At 39.6% G+C, this 16,759-nt stretch overlaps 1 protein-coding gene across 1 annotated transcript in view; it reads left to right on the plus strand.

Moving 5' to 3' along the window:
* Positions 1-13,005, plus strand: part of rin1b (Ras and Rab interactor 1b) — a 64,188-nt gene extending 51,183 nt beyond the window's left edge. The window contains exons 9-12 of the mRNA XM_056460968.1: positions 2,561-2,866; positions 5,398-5,529; positions 10,408-10,574; positions 12,688-13,005. Of these exons, the coding sequence (XP_056316943.1) occupies positions 2,561-2,866; positions 5,398-5,529; positions 10,408-10,574; positions 12,688-13,005 (923 nt within the window). The remainder of the gene's footprint in view (positions 1-2,560; positions 2,867-5,397; positions 5,530-10,407; positions 10,575-12,687) is intronic.
* The last annotated feature ends 3,754 nt before the right edge of the window (positions 13,006-16,759 follow it).

Below are 16,759 nucleotides of genomic sequence, written 5' to 3' on the forward strand. Positions count from 1 at the left end.
TTGGCAGTTTCCACTTTGCATTTATCATTAGCACACAGCACATTCCCACGCACACTTCAGCACCAGATACAGTAGAAGGAGGAGATTTCGCGCAGCACACACATTTTCTTGTTTAGCTGTAATATGTCTGGCTCTTTCTTCTGCCGTGCAAACATTAATTTGCTTATTTATTTTGTTCCCCCGAGCTGCTCGGTGGCTGTGTGTTCACTACCGTGGACATAATCGTGTTTAAATAGAGCTAGAGGATAAAAAAGCTTCTTCCAATTAGATTTAGGCAAACATGAGTAGGCATCTTTGCCATATTGTCTCCTTTTCAGCGGTGTATAGGAAGATATTCTGTCGTAGTATCATACTGTATTGTCCTCTACATGCTGTCATGCCATTGTGAGCATTCTGACTGCTTACACAAAGCATGAAAAATTGCTTGCATTTCCTCTGAGGAAGCCCCTGCACCATAATATGCAATTGAAGTCAGAATCATTAGCCCTCCTGAATTATTAGACCACCTGAATATTCATTTATTCATTCATTCATTCATTTTCCTTCAGCTTAGTCCCTTTAATAATCAGGAGTCGCCACAGCGGAATGAACCACCAACTTATCCAGCACATGTTTTACACAGCGGATGCCCTTCCAGCAGGAACCCATCACTGGGAAACACCCATACACTCTCATTCACACTCATACACTACGGACAATTTAGCCTACCCAATTCACCTATACCACATGTCTTTGGACTATGGGGGAAACCGGAGCACCCTTCTTGCTGTGAGGCGACAGCGCTACCCACTGCGCCACTGCGTCGCCTTCCCTGAATATTTTGTTCCCCAATTTCTGTTTAACTGAGAGATTTTTTTCAACACATTTCTTAACATTCATTCATTTTCCTTTGGCTTAGTCTCCATTTCCACAGCGGAATGAACCGCCAACTATTCCAGCATACTATGTTTTACGCAGCGAAAAACCCTCAAAGGAACCACTTGAGAGGGTAAATTGTGTGTACATTTTCATTTTAAGGTGAACTGTCCCTTTAAGGATATCTATAAGTTTGTGTGCGCCAAAATATATCTATAAGCTAGTGGGAAGTTATTTTGAAAAATGCTGGGAATGGGTAACCATTAACTTCCTTTGTCCTTGTTATTCCTATCACTTTAAGGATATATACAGTATATAATTAAGTGTTCTCTTATATATATATATATATATATATATATATATATATATATATATATATATATATATATATATATATATATATATAAAAAATCTACTGGGAAGATATTTATAAAAATGCTGGAAATGAGTAACCATTGACCTTCACTGTATTTGTTTTTCTTACTATGGAAGTCATTTGTTACATTCATTCATTCATATATTTTCATTTTCCTTCGGCTTAGTCTCTTTATTAATCAGGGGTCGCCACAGCGGAGTGAACCGCCAACTTATCCAGCATATTTTTTTCGCAGCGGATGCCCTTCCAGCTGCAACCCATCACTGGGAAACACCCATACACTCTCATTCACACATTTACACTATGGACAATTTAGCTTACCCAATTCACCTGTACCGCATGTGTTTGGATATGTGGGGGAAACCGGAGCACCCAGAGGAACCCCACACCAACACGGGGAGAACATGCAAACTCCACACAGGAATGCCAACTGACCCAGCCGAGGCTCGAACCAACGACCTTCTTGCTGTGAGGCGAGAGCGCTACCCACTGTGCCCCCTTCCCTAAAAATTTTGTTCCCCAATTTCTGTTTAACAGAGAGAAGATTTTTTTCAACACATTTCTTAACATTCATTAATTTTCCTTCGCCTTAGTCTCTATTTCAGAGGTCGCCACAGCGGAATGAACCACCAACTATTCCAGCATACTATATGTTTTACGCAGTGAAAAACCCTCAAAGGAACCACTTAAGAAAGAATAAATAGTGTAAGCTTTTGTGCTCCAAAATATATCGATATGTTAGCAGGAAGATATTTTGAAAAATGCTGGAAACGAGGAACCATTGACTTCTTTGTCTTTGTTTTACCTATCACTTTAAGGAAATATAGAGTGTATAATCAAGTGTTCTACAATATATACTGTATATATAAACTAGTGGGAAAATATTTTGAAAAATGCTGGAAATGGGTAACCATTAACTGTGGTTGTAAAAATGTGTCTGGTGCAAAAACTGGTCCAAGTGTTGTTTAAAGTGTCAGAGAGCTGGAAGAGTGTTTTTTCTACAGGTGGTTTGTCAAGCCCACTCACCTGTTGACCTTGTGACCTCATGAACAGTTAATTTGTCCCCCTACTGTGCAATAAACATGTGCAATACTTTTTCATACGCCCCTGTATAGGTATAACAAATCTCTACATACAATTCAACATCCAGAGCTTTTTGGCTGATTGCATCTTTATTTAATATTTGTGGTCTTTTTTTCATATTTATTTTGTGTTGTCACTTTATGTACACTGGAAGCTCCTGTAGCTAAAACATATTCCATGTGGCAATAAAACCGATTCTGATTCTGTTCAGAAGAAAAACATCTTTTCCTGTCATGTGACCCACAGATCTAGCGCTGGAAAAGGCTCTGTTTGGATGCGTATTAAAGCCGCTGAAGGTTCAGCTGCAGCAGACGCTGATGTCTCTCCACACTCGGGATGGCTCCATACAGCGGGTCACCGAGAGTCTGCTGGCCCACCAGGAGGGGGCGCTGGAGCGTCTGGCTGTACGAGTGGGAGTTCTGGACGTTCGCGGAGTAGACCGAGCCAAGGCTAAGCTCATGCTAATGCAACGCAGTCATTCGCCCATTGACAAGGTGCTGCTTCTGCTGCAGGTCTGCAAGAGTGTGTACAAAGCCATGGGGACTCAACCGGGTGAGGAAACATTTAGATAACAATCATTATATGTTATTTGAGAGTAATGCTGATGATACACTGGGCAACTTTTAAAGCCATTTTTCTGGGCAGCTTTGGTGAGTAACAGGGTAACTAATTAGGGCAATGGGTTACAGATACAATAAAGTTGCCCATTCTTTATAGAAAAGTAGCAAAGCAAATCACTTAGCAAAATTGCCTGACAACGGTGCCCCCTGGTGGTTCAGTGGCCCTATGCAACTTGAGTAATCAGCTCTGTCTGAAGTTGTTAGCCAGTGCTTTATTTACTAATAAAGCTGCTAGATTGTGTTATTTGAACATATTTTGTAAATAATCATGTTTCACAGTAGAATTTGTGTAGAAAAACTACATTACCCATAATACTGTACCAACAATTCCACCAATCAGAGAGTCACGGGAAGTAAACTGTGCAAAAAGAAGTGTTTAGCTCCTCCTACGTCCATAGAGCATCTCCTATTTTCAGTCAAATTGATCTCCCTAAGCTCTCAAACAATTTTTTTGTTCAGTTAGTTAAAATATTTTGTGCATGCAGTATTATTTTAGCATATTTTTAAAATAATCATGTTTCGCATTGGAATTTGTGCAGAAAAACTACATTACCCATAATGCTGTACAGACAATTCCACTAATCACAGCAAGTAAACTGCACAAAAAGAAATATTTGGGGGGAAAAAACTAGCTCCTCCCACTTTTTCAGTTAAATTGATCTCCCTGAGCTCTCAGACAAACATTTGTTCAGTTAGCTAAAATATTTTGTGCATGCAGTATTATTTTCGCATATTTTGTAAATAATTGTTTCACAGTGGAATTTGTGCATAAAACTACACTACCCATAATGCCATACAGAACATTACACCAATCAGAATCCAATCAGAGTCACAGCAAGCAAACTGCACAAAAATAAAGCTCCTCCCACTTCCATGAAGCTTCACAAATTTAGTAGTCAAGTCCTCAAACCAATTAAATATTTGAGTACAGGCGTATATTTATACATGCAACAGTATTTTAACCTATTTTGTAAATAATCCTGTTTCACAGCTGAATTTGTGCATGAAAACTACATTACCCATAATGCAGCACATAAATTCCACCAATCAGAGAGTCACCTATAAGCAAACTGCTCAAAATAAATATGTTAGCCCCTCCCACTTCCATGAAGCTTCACAAATTTAGTAGTCAAGTTGTTCTCTCTGAGCTCTCAAACTAAACTAATGATTTGTGTATATAAAGATATTTGTTTACTCAAATTTTACCATAATTAAATAATCATGTTTCACTGTGGAATTTGTGCAGAAAAACTACATTACCCATAATGCTGTACAGACAATTACACCAATCACAGCAAGTAAACTGCACAAAAAGAAATATTTGTCAAAAAAAAATTTAGCTCCTCCCACTTTTTTTAGTTAAAGTGATCTCCCTAAGCTCTCAGGCAAACGTTTGTTCAGTTAGCTAAAATATTTTTTGTATCCAGCATTATTTTAGCATATTTTGTAAATAATCATGCTTCACAGTGCGATTTGTGCGTAAAACTACACTACCCATAATGCTGTACTGACGATTCCACCAATCACAGCAAGTAAACTGCACAAAAATAAATATTTAGCTCCTCCCACTTTAATGTAGCTTCACAAATTTAGTAGTCAAGTACTCAAACCAATTAAATATTTGAGTATATACGCATATTTATATATGCAACAGTATTTTAACCTATTTTGAACATAATCATGTTTCACAGTGGAATTTGTGCATAAAAACTACATTACCCATAATGCAGCACATAAATTCCACCAATCAGAGAGTCACAATAAGCAAGATGCTCAAAATTAATGTTAGCTCCTCCCACTTGCATAAAGCTTTACAAATGTAGTAGTCAAGTTCTAAAACTAATTAAATTTGTATGGATATATGGATACATGTTCAGTTAACTAAAATATTTTGTAAATGCAGCATTATTTTGTAAATAATCATGTTTCACAGTGAAATTTGTGCATAAAAACTACATTACCCATAATGCAGTACATGAAATCCCACCCATCGTAGTCACCTATATGCAAACTGCTCAAAATGAATATTTTAGCTCCTCCCACTTCCATAAAGCTTCACAAATTTAGTAGTCAAGTTCTAAAACTAATAACATTTTTCTGTATATATAGATGTATGTTCAGTTAACTAAAATAATTTGTTTATGCAGCATTATTTTATAAATAATCATGGTTCACTGTAGAATCTGTGCAGAAAAAACTACATTACCCATAATGCCATACAGAACATTCCACCAATCAGAGAGTCACAATAAATAAATTACGTAAAATGGAACTGTTAGCCCCTCCCACTTCCATGAAGCTTCACAAATGTTGGTAGTCAAGTTGATCTCCATAAGCTCTCAAACTAATTACATATTTGTGTGTATATATGCATATGTGTTCAGTTAACTCAAATATTTTGTGTATGCAGCAAATATGCAGTATTTTTAAGTTTTATGACAACACATTGTTTCTTCTCTGCAGATCAGGATGTGGGATCTGACGACTTTTTACCAGCACTTTCCTATGTGCTTATTCAGTGTAATATCCCGCAACTGCTGCTGGAGACCGAGTATATGATGGAGCTGCTTGAGCCGTCATGGCTGACAGGAGAAGGTACAGGAGGATCCACCTCAGAAACAAAACCATACAGACTCTCGTTAAAACCCTAGTTTTAAGATGACCTTTACAATATAACTTGTTGTCTTTTATTTTGTACACACATCTAAATATTTATTCATTAAGGTACATTTTTGAGATTTAAAAATTACACCACATGTGCTTAAAAGGAGAGTTCATCCAAAAATGAACATTTACTCGTTATTTACTCTCCCTCAAGTGGTTACAAACCTTCATCAGTTTCTTTTTTCTGTTGAACACAAAAGAAGATATTTTGAAGAATGCTGAAAATCTGTAACCATTCACATCCATACAAAGGAAGTCAATGCTTACAGGATTTCAGCATTCTTCAAAATATCTTCTTTTGTGTTCAGCAGAAGAAATAAACGTATAAAGGTTTGAAACAACACAGAATTAAAATTTTTATGTGCTGTTCCTTTAAATTCAAACAGAAACAGGATTATTTAATGCTACCTACTGGCTGATTTTCTATTCTGTTTTTAAAACGTAAACATGGATTTTTTAGGGTAAACATATCGTCAAGTTTTAGAAATGTAAGTTTAAACTGTGATTATGATATATTATAAAGGTCACCACAGTGGAATGAACCGCCAACTATTCCAGCATATGTTATACGCAGCGGATGCCCTTCCAGCTGCAACCCAGTACTGAGAAACACCCATGCACTCTCACATTCACACACATTCACCTAGGCATGTCTAGTGGGGGAAACCGGAGCACCCGGAGGAAACCCACGACAACACGGGGAGAACATGCAAACACACAGAAATGACAACTGACCCAGCCGGGGCTTGAACCAGTGACCTTCTTGCTGTGAGGCGATCGTGCTACCCACTGCGCCACCGTGGCTCCCCTAAACAATATATTAAATTTTTCACAGTATTTCCTATAATATTTTTTCTGCTGGGGAAAGTCTTGTTTGTTTTATTTTGGCTAGAATAAAAGCAGTTTTACATTTTTTAAAAACCATTTTAAGGTCAAAATTACACTACCTAACAAAAGTTTTGTCGTTGATTCCAGTTGTAAGAGCAACAATTAATAACTTGACTCCTATTGATCATTTGGAAAAGTATCAGAAGGCAGATTTTTCTGATGAATCATCTGTTGAACTGCATCTCAATCATCACAAATACTGCAGAAGTTCTACTGGAACCCACATGGACCCAAGATTCTCACAGAAATCAGTCAAGTTTGATGAAGGAAAAAATCATGGTTTGGGGTTACATTCAGTATGGGGGCGTGTGAGAGATCTGCAGAGTGGATGATCAACATCAACAGCCTGAGGCATCAAGACATTTGTGCTGCCCATTACATTACAAACCACAGGAGAGGGCAAATTCTTCAGCAGGAGAGCGCTCCTTCTCATACTTCAGCCTCCACATCAAAGTTCCTGAAAGTAAAGAAGGTCAAGGTGCTCCAGGATTGGCCAGCCCAGTCACCAGACATGAACATTATTGAGCATGTCTGGGGTAAGATGGAGGAGGCATTGACGATGAATCCAAAGAATCTTGATGAACTCTGGGAGTCCTGCAAGAAGGCTTTCTTTGCCGTTCCAGATGACTTTGTTAATCAGTGATTTGAGTCATTGCAGAGATGTATGGATGCAGTCCTCCAAGCTCATGATGGAGTCAGACACAATATTCATTCTGTTTCCACTGCACCATGACGACATATTCTATACTGGACATTATTTCTGTTAAGAGACAAGAGTTTAGTCTAAACAAAGTCAGACATTACTGTCCTAATTAAATCATTAAAAATCAAGGCATGATCATATTTTATTTAGTATTTTATAGAGGCTTTTGCCTTTCACATAAGCCACTTCTGATACCAAATGATCAACTAGAAGTCAAGTTATTCCTAAAACTTGGATAAACGACAACTTTTGTGAGGTATTAGCCCCCTTAAGAATTTTTATGGATTGTCTACAGAACAAACCAGTTTAACAATAACTTGCCTAATTACCCTAGTTAAGCCTTTAAATGTCACTTTAAGCTGAATACTAGAGTCTTGAAGAATATCTAGTCTAATATTATTTACTGTCATCATGACAAACATAAAATAAATCAGTTATTAGAAATGAGTTATTAAAACTATTATGTTTAGAAATGTGTTGACAAAATCAGCTCTCTGTTAAACAGAAATTAGGGGTAAAATTATACATAGGAGCTAATAATTCTGACTTCAGCTGTATATATTATAATAAATACTATTATAATGGCATTAAAAATGCACTAATTTACAAGCAAAATCTTAATCAGTTTCATTTAATAACTCGTCACTGTGTTAATCACAGAGTCTAAGGCGCAGGAGAATATCCTGAATGTATAAACCTTTCTAGACAGACCTACCATGAGCTCTGCGCCTCTGCGAGTGGGTGTTTTTCCACTTCATTTATCATTTATCATCATCATCCTCAATCGCCAAATTCCCAGCGAAGAACAAAACTACCTGAAGTGAGCAACGGCAAGCTGAAGTTACTGTTGCCATGGCAACCCGGCAGCAACCACACACACACACACACACTGCCGTGAAGTGTTATGAATTATGTAATCGAGCTGATCTACCTACACTCTAAAGCCACTTATATGCAGTATTTTTCAATGAACTTGAAACTTGAAGCAATATTTATATTGATTGGAGCATCGTGTTTAACTTTAAATGCAGAGCGTTGGATGAATAGTCCACACACACACACATAGGATAATTTAGGAAACTGCCTTTAGCAGGTTTTGGATTTTTGAATTTGCATGCTTTAAAGCAGACCCCTTTTTACAAGATGTAAAATAAGTCCCTAGAGTGTGTGTGTGTGTGTGTGTGTGTGTGTGTGTGCGTGCGTGCGTGCGTGCGTGCGTGCGTGCGTGCGTGCGTGCGTGCGTGCGTGCGTGCGTGCGTGCGTGCGTGCGTGCGTGTGTGAAGTTTCAGCTCATTATAACCAACAAATAATGTTTTATAACTGAACCTTTTAAACTTTGGTTCTAATTGGTGACTATCGCTTTAAATTCAAATGAGGTTGTGCTCTTTTCAAAAGAAGGCGGAGCTACAAATGTGTATCAGCATAGTGGAAGATTCAAAACTCGAACGGCGAACGGGTGCTTATGCTAATGAGGGAAAGATGGTCAATAGTGGGCGGGGCTTCCCCCCTCTGATGACACGTACAAAGGGAGAATGTCAATCAAAGTGTTTCTGCAGACTGTTTACATCAAGTCTGATTATAAACAAATGGAATAAATACATTTAACCATTATAGGCTGGTTATATTCACACACTGCTGACACACAACTGTGTTTAAACCCCTTATAAAAGTTACTTTTGAATAATAGCTGCCTTTAAAGGTTCAAGAAACCCTGAAGTTGAGATTTTAACAGATTTGTGTGTGTTTAGCATCAGTTAAGGCGATGTTAGCACCTGTCAGCTTTAATGTTGGGGAAAACTGGATAATTTTCAGCTTTTGTCAGCTAATTTCGTCTTCCGGGTTTAAAATAATTTTGGGGCGGGATCAAAATCAGTGACGTAGCGCGAATCTGCTTGTGGAGTGATGACGTGTCGGTTTCTCATTATTATTCATAGCTGAGTTTTCTAATCCTATGAGAAGACCCTGCTTCTTAGTTATTCATGAGAGCACATGCTTTCAGAAGGCAAGGCTGACCGGCCAAGCTGTGTTTTTTACACAACGGATGCCCTTCCAGCTGCAACCCAGTACTGGGAAACATCCATACACTCTCACACACACACTCATACACTACAGCCAATTTAGTTGATCCAATTGACCTATAGCGCATGTGTTTGGACTTTGGGGGAAAACGGAGCACCCGGAAGAAACCTACGCCAACATGGGGAGAACATGCAAACTCCACACAGAAATGCCAAACTCAAACCAGTGACCTTCTTGCTGTTGTGGGAATTAATTGTGGGAAAAACTGGATCATTTTCAGCTTTTGTCAGATAATTTCATCTTCCCGGTTTAAAATAATTTTGGGGCGGGATCAAAATCAGTGACGTAGCGCGAATCTGCTAGTGGAGTGATGACGTGTCGGTTTCTCATTATTATTCATAGCTGAGTTTTCTAATCCTATGAGAAGACCCTGCTTCCTAATTATTCACGAGAGCACATGCTTTCAGAAGGCAAGGCTGACCTGCCAAGCTGTGAGACCCGAAGACTGGGTGATGGCACGGGTCGTATGTGTTTGTTTCCACGAATGCAAGTGTATGAGGTTGTTGCATGTGTTTCCCTGCGATTCTTTCAGGACCGATACAGCAAACTTGCTGCAAGCATTTTTGTTGGGAGAGCTGTACGAGAATTGGAGAATGGCGGACTTTGTCTTTTATCAGTTGAGTTTGTGACCATTCAGACACGTCGCCTATATCCGTGCTGCTGTGTTCGCCTGCATCATCGGCAGGACTAATGGTTGGAATAGACAGGGAAAGAGACCTGCAGTACTGTTCCACTGTGTCTGCATTCAGACCTGGGGATTGAGGAGGAGAGAAGTCGTCCTCATTTATAGTGTTTATATAAACACGATTATCTTTATAATGATATATGTTTATATGAAATTATGAAAAACAAATGTAGCAGGACATTAAATTCCTGTTTATTTCTTTGCATTTTAACTTTGTAAACTATAAAATTATGCATCTCCTCATGATATGTGTCTCATTTTGTGAGCCGATTGACAGTTGTTCGCTCCCCTTTTTCCCCTGCTCTTTTGGCCACGCCCACTCCTCCGTCTTCTCGCAGAGCTCCACGCCCACGCTCCACGCCTTTTTTTATTCTGAGGTAGACTTGAACCGAAAGAGTGGGGTTTCATGACCATTGAAAGTTTAAAAGACTGACTTGATTGTTGTTGTTTATAGGTGGATACTATTTGACAAGCGTGTATGCCAGCCTATGTCTGATCCAGAGTAAGCCTGGGACCACGCCCACCTCCAGTCTGACCAATGAGGCTCAAGAATACTTGAGGGAGTGGAGCAGGAGGCGGGGCCAAGAAGCCAAAACTCAGAAGGACACTCAGCTGAAACAGGTTTGCCTGTTTATTTATTTGTTTGTTTACATTTTAATGTGTTCTTTCCCTTCATTACACTAATAGTAAAGACTTTAATGAGCTTCCTTTAAAGGGATAGTTTACTCATTAATTCCTTCAGCTTAGTCCCTTTATTTATCAGGGATAACCACAGCGGAATGAACCACCAACTTATCCAGTATATGTTTTTTACACAATGGATGCCCTTCCAGCTGCAACCCAGTACTGGGAAACATCCGTACACTCTCACACACACACTCATACACTACAGCCAATTTAGTTGATCCAATTCACCTATAGCGCATGTGTTTGGACTGCGGGGGAAACCGAAGCACCCGGAGGAAACCCACGCCAACACAGGGAGAACATGCAAACTCCACACAGAAATGCCAAACTCAAACCAGTGACTTTCTTGCTGTGGGGCGACAGTGCTAACCACTGAGCCACCATGTCGCCCCTTTAAAAGTAAAGTTCAAATATAAAAAATATGCCAGTAAATATATGCCATAATGTGCCAGTTTTGTGATATTTTAATTAAAACTTACTGTGAACAGGTCGACAGGACTTTTATCAGAGGATTATAGAGAGGTGAAAGATGTTATGTAACATATTATGCATTTATATTATTCCCCTGCCCACACAGGCCTCATTACATCAGCAGAAAATATAAGGAAGTGCTTTGATGATAGATTATGAAAAGATTTTTTTTTACTTTTGATAAGATGAATTATTTATATACTATTTATTTATATTAAATCCACCCTTTCTGTGTGTTTTTCTTGTTGTTCTCTAAATCATCCACTAATACTGTATAAAGACAACTATTATTGAAAATGATTAATAATATTGTCTATCTTTCTAATAGTGTCTATCTATCTATCTATCTATCTATCTATCTATCTATCTATCTATCTATCTATCTATCTATCTATCTATCTATCTATCTATCTATCTATCTATCTATCTATCTATCTATCTATCTATCTGTCAGTTTATCCATCCATTTATTCATCCATCTATCTATCCATCTATCTGTCTGTCATTCTATCTATCCGTCCGTCCGTCCATCTGTCTATCTATCTAACCACCAGTTTATTCATCCATCTGTCTATTTATCCATCTATCTGTCTGTCATTCTATCTATCTATCCATCCGTCCGTCTGTCAGTCTGTTTGTCAGTTTATCCTATCCATCCATCCATCCATCCGTCAGTTTATCCATCCATTTATTCATCCATCTATCTATCTAGCCATCTATCTGTCTGTCATTCTATCTATCTATCTATCTATCTATCTATCTATCTATCTATCTATCTATCTATCTATCTATCTATCTATCTATCTATCTATCTATCTATCTATCTATCTATCTATCTATCTATCTAGTCAGTGTCATCAAGATGAAAAGTCCTGACACCGTTGTTTATGAACAAGATGGCTTTGTCATGTTTTCATTATGTAGCCCCGCCCCCTACCCTGCTGAAAAATCCAGCTTAAACCAGCCTAGACTGGTTGGTTGGTTTTAGCTGGTTGACCAGCCTGGTTTTAGAGGGGTTTTGGCCATTTCCAGGCTGGTTTTTAGCCATTTCCAGTCTGGTTTAAGCTGGACATAGCTGGTTTTGGCTGGTCATCACCCAGCCTGACCAGCTAAGACCAGGCTGGAAATGGCTAAAAACCAGCCTGGAAATGGCCAAAACCCCTCTAAAATCCAGGCTGGTCGACCAGCAGGTTTAAGCTGGATTTTTCTGCTGGGAACTCAATATTCCGTTTCAGTTTGAATTACATCAACATACTGAAATGAAAGCCTCATCAACTTAAATATGCTAACAGTGTGCTTAAACATGGTAGAAACATGCTAGCAATGTTAATATGTGCTAAAAAATGTGTACTAGGGGTATAAAATCATTTGAGAATCATTCCAGTAACATGCTAACAGTTCACTCTATCCTGCGAAACTTTCAAAACTGCTTTAAACAAGCTTTAACAACTAGTTAAATCTTTCAGGCTAGGCTATCTCAAATCATTTGATTTATTTAGCTTATTGTAGTATGTTTGTTTGTCTAAATCAGATCCGGCCCTGACTCTGCACATGTGTGCTTTTGTTGTTGTGGCAGAGGTTTGTTCGCGTGTTGTTCCAGGACGACATTCGCAGTGGGGTGCGGACGCTCCTCTGGAAGGCGGGAGAAAATGTAGATGCTTTAGCCCAATCCTGCGCCGCTCTTTTCGGCGTCAGCGAGCCGCAACACTACTGTCTCTTCTGGAGGAACGAAGGGGAAATGCGTCCTCTACCGGCCCACGTTCAGCCCCATCAGCTGGGCACGCATGAAGGAGCCTCGCTGTCCTACCTGCGCTCCGATCACGACTTCAGCAAAATGCGCAGACTCACCAGAGGGGGCGCTGTGGATCTGGGAGAGTCTGTCTGCGAGGAGTGAAGGGAAAAACAGGTGCACAACATGACTATACTCTAGTTTTCGTCACACACGTGGCAAGATGATCATGGATGTCACAAAGTATTCGAATGCCGTGTATGTGTTCAGTTCAACGGATGATGGTGATCGTTTTTAGTTTGTGTGGGTGTAAAACACAATAGAATTTCAAATGAATGGGGGTAATGGGTGGTAATAATGCATAAAGCAATATCTGCCAAACAGGAGATCTGGAAATCTGAGTCTGAGATTCTGCTGTCACGATTGGCTTGCAGAGATGTGTGTGTGTGTTGCAGAGTAATACCAAAGTGTTGAGTTTAATAAATATGTTTATGTTTAAACAATCATGTATGTATGCATCTGACGTGCTTGACGCTGCGTCTACACTGGACTGTAATTTTGTGTTAAATCACAGGAGCTGTTCACACTGGAAAATGAAAGATGTGAGAAAACTGCTGTTGAGAAAGTCTCTGATCAAAGTACGGTTTGGATAAGTTCTGTAATTTTGCAGTCCAATCCAGTTGCATCATGTTTATTTATAAAGCACTGGACACATTGAACTTCATTTAAGCAAACAACTTTGCATTATTAAGGGGATGGCTCATTAAAAATGTTACATTTATATTAATATTAGTTTTAAAAAGCCATTTTAGGTGCCTTTTTTCTTCAGTAAAACATGAAAGAAGTTTTAAAAACGAGCCTAGAGTGGCATCGGCTGTTAAAAACTAGCCTATAGCACTACCCGCAGTTAAAGTTCAGTCTACTTTTAAAACTAGCCCACAGCACCCCCTGCTGTTAAAACTTAACCTTGAGTGCCACCCACTGTAAAAACTAGCCTAGAGCACCATCAGCTATTAAAAACTTGCCAAAAGCACCGCCTGCTGTTAAAAACTAATTTAAAGCACCGTCTGCTCTTAAAAACTAGCCTAGAGTGCCATCAGCTATTAAAGACTAGCCTAGAGCGCCATCTGCTGAAAAACTAGCCTAAAGAGCCATCTGCTCTTAAAAACTAACCTAGAGCGCCATCTGCTCTTAAAAACTAGCCTAGAGCGCCAACAGCTATTAAAAACCAGCCTACAGCGCCGTCTGCTGTTAAAAACTAGCCTAGAGCACCATCTGCTGTTAAAAACTAGCCAAGAGCACCATCTGCTGTAAAAACTAGACTAGAGCGCCATCTGCTGTTAAAAACTAGCCAAGAGCGCCATCTGCTGTTAAAAACTAGCCAAGAGCGCCATCTTCTGTTAAAAACTAGCCAAGAGCACCATCTGCTGTTAAAAACTAGCTAAGAGCACCATCTGCTGTTAAAAACTAGCCAAGAGCGCCATCTGCTGTTAAAAACTAGACTAGAGCGCCGTCTCCTGTTAAAAATTAGCCAAGAGTGTCGTCTCCTGTTGAAAACTACCCTAGAGCATCATCTCCTGTTTAAAACTAGCCAAGAGCGCCATCTGCTGTTAAAAACTAGCCAAGAGCACCGTCTCCTGTTAAAAATTAACCAAGAGCGTCGTCTCCTGTTGAAAACTACCCTAGAGCATCATCTCCTGTTAAAAACTAGCCTAGAGCATCATCTCCTGTTAAAAACTAGCCTAGAGCGCCATCTGCTGTTAAAAACTAGCCTAGAGCGCCGTCTGCTGTTAAAAACTAGCCTAGAGCGCCGTCTGCTGTTAAAAACTAGCCAAGAGCGCCGTCTGCTGTTAAAAACTAGCCTAGAGCGCCGTCTGCTGTTAAAAACTAGCCAAGAGCGCCGTCTGCTGTTAAAAACTAGCCTAGAGCGCTGTCTGCTGTTAAAAACTAGCCTAGAGCGCCGTCTGCTGTTAAAAACTAGCCAAAAGCGCCGTCTGCTGTTAAAAACTAACCTGGAGCAACATCGTCTGTAAAAAAAAAAACTAGCCTAGATTGCCATCTCCTGTTAAAAACTTCAAGATTCTGAATTTTGAAAATCTCTTAATCAGTTTCTTGAACAGGTTGTTGCCACAGCGCTTAGGTTAATGTTTATGCTAAACACAAGCCCCACAGTTTTAATATTATTTTTTTTCTCATGCAGTTTTGAGGTTTCCAGTGCAGGTTTCGACACTCCTCCAGTGTAAACGCAGTGAGTTCGCATCAGGATTTAATTTTCTGTTCGCTATCGGACTGAATTCATGAGTTTTACATGAACTATTCTGTGAACAGAAGATGAGCGACGTGGACACGGACTCTGCACTGATGTTGGTGTTTGTGTGATCTGCAATCCTCCAGAAAGCGAGCAGTGTTTCAGGATGTGCTGCATCTTCATCATTTGTGTAAATACTCCAGAGACTCCGGCTGGCTGTGTTTGGTGTCGCTCTGGCTGAATGTACGGCTCTGCTTTCGCTCGCGGTGGGCAGACAAACACAAACACTGTTACGGCCCACACTTCAGCTCACACTGGGAGAAAAAAAACGTTGTTAAGTCAGGATGAAGAGGAGGATGACGAGTCTCTGAGCGGCCATCAGGTGCCAAACATAGACGGCTTTTAGTTTTTATGCCAGGGTCATTCGCAGGAAACACTGCCATTTGAGTCCGATTTTTAAAATTGACCATATTTAAACTTAGTTAATCTCCAGATGTATTTTTTTGCATTTCACAAACATGAATCAAATACCAAGCCAAATAATTAAAGCTGCAGTAGGTGATTGTCTTCAGAAACATGTTTTGTTGTGCTGGGTGAAAGTCTCCACACATTCCAATAGTAATGATTAAAGTAAATGATCTAAGGGTGCTTTCACATCTGAAGTTTGTTTCATCTGGTCTGGACTAAGGGCAATAAATGATACATCGTAGCATTTTCTGCCGTCTTTGGGTCGTTTTCACACCACACTGCCGGCTTTGGTCCGAACCAGATGAAAAGAACCAAAATGCAGTCATCTGACAAAACCCACATCTCTCATTGGCCAGATGTTTTTAAACATATTTCCTAAACTGCTTTTCGATTGGTCAGAATTCACGTGCGGGAAAATGCCAATGGAACTCCCGCAAGTAAACAGACACAGACACAAAATAGTACTTTTTACTATGGAGCTACGACAGTGCTGGCTGATTGTATCCCTGCTCATAGTATACTATAAAGTTTGTATACATCACTTTAGACAAACTATACATTTCGAGAATGAAGCACGGCTGCGGCGGGAAAACAATGTTATAATGAATTGAACGTCACTTCAGGAGGAGGCGTGAATTAATTTTGCTAAACTGCGACATGGTCATCTTGCGGAAATATTTCCAACGATCCATCAGGTAGTGTTTTCCCCTCTCTCTCTGTTAGTAAAACGCTGTCAACAAATATTTTTCGTCCACGCCCCATAATGCACAGCGCATCGGCCTACGGCAGATGAATTAGTCCAAAAGGCGCAGTACTTTTTGCGGTTGGGTCTGTGTTAGCTCGGATCATATTCTCACCACAAACGTATCGCTCCAGGGTTCGTTTGAAAGCGTACCGAAACCACCTCTTCACGCTTTTTTTGCGCCGCTTTTGGTTGCGCACTCCAGTGCGATTGCTGCATTCACACCTGCCCAAACGAACCACACCAAGAGTGAAAACGAACTCTAGTTCGATTCACCCGAACTAAATAAGGCAGGTGTGAAATCACCCTAAATGTATTTATATGTATTTTTATATTCTGGGTAAGACTAAAGAATGTTCGTCCAGTTCAAATTTATTGGGTCGAAAATTCCCATAATCTGATAAGTAGCCCAAACTGTCTGTCAACAAATGGAGATTTATACAACTATGCAGCAGTTCATG

This window comes from Danio aesculapii, chromosome 7 (genome assembly GCF_903798145.1).
Source record: "Danio aesculapii chromosome 7, fDanAes4.1, whole genome shotgun sequence".
Taxonomy (NCBI): Eukaryota; Metazoa; Chordata; class Actinopteri; order Cypriniformes; family Danionidae; genus Danio; species Danio aesculapii.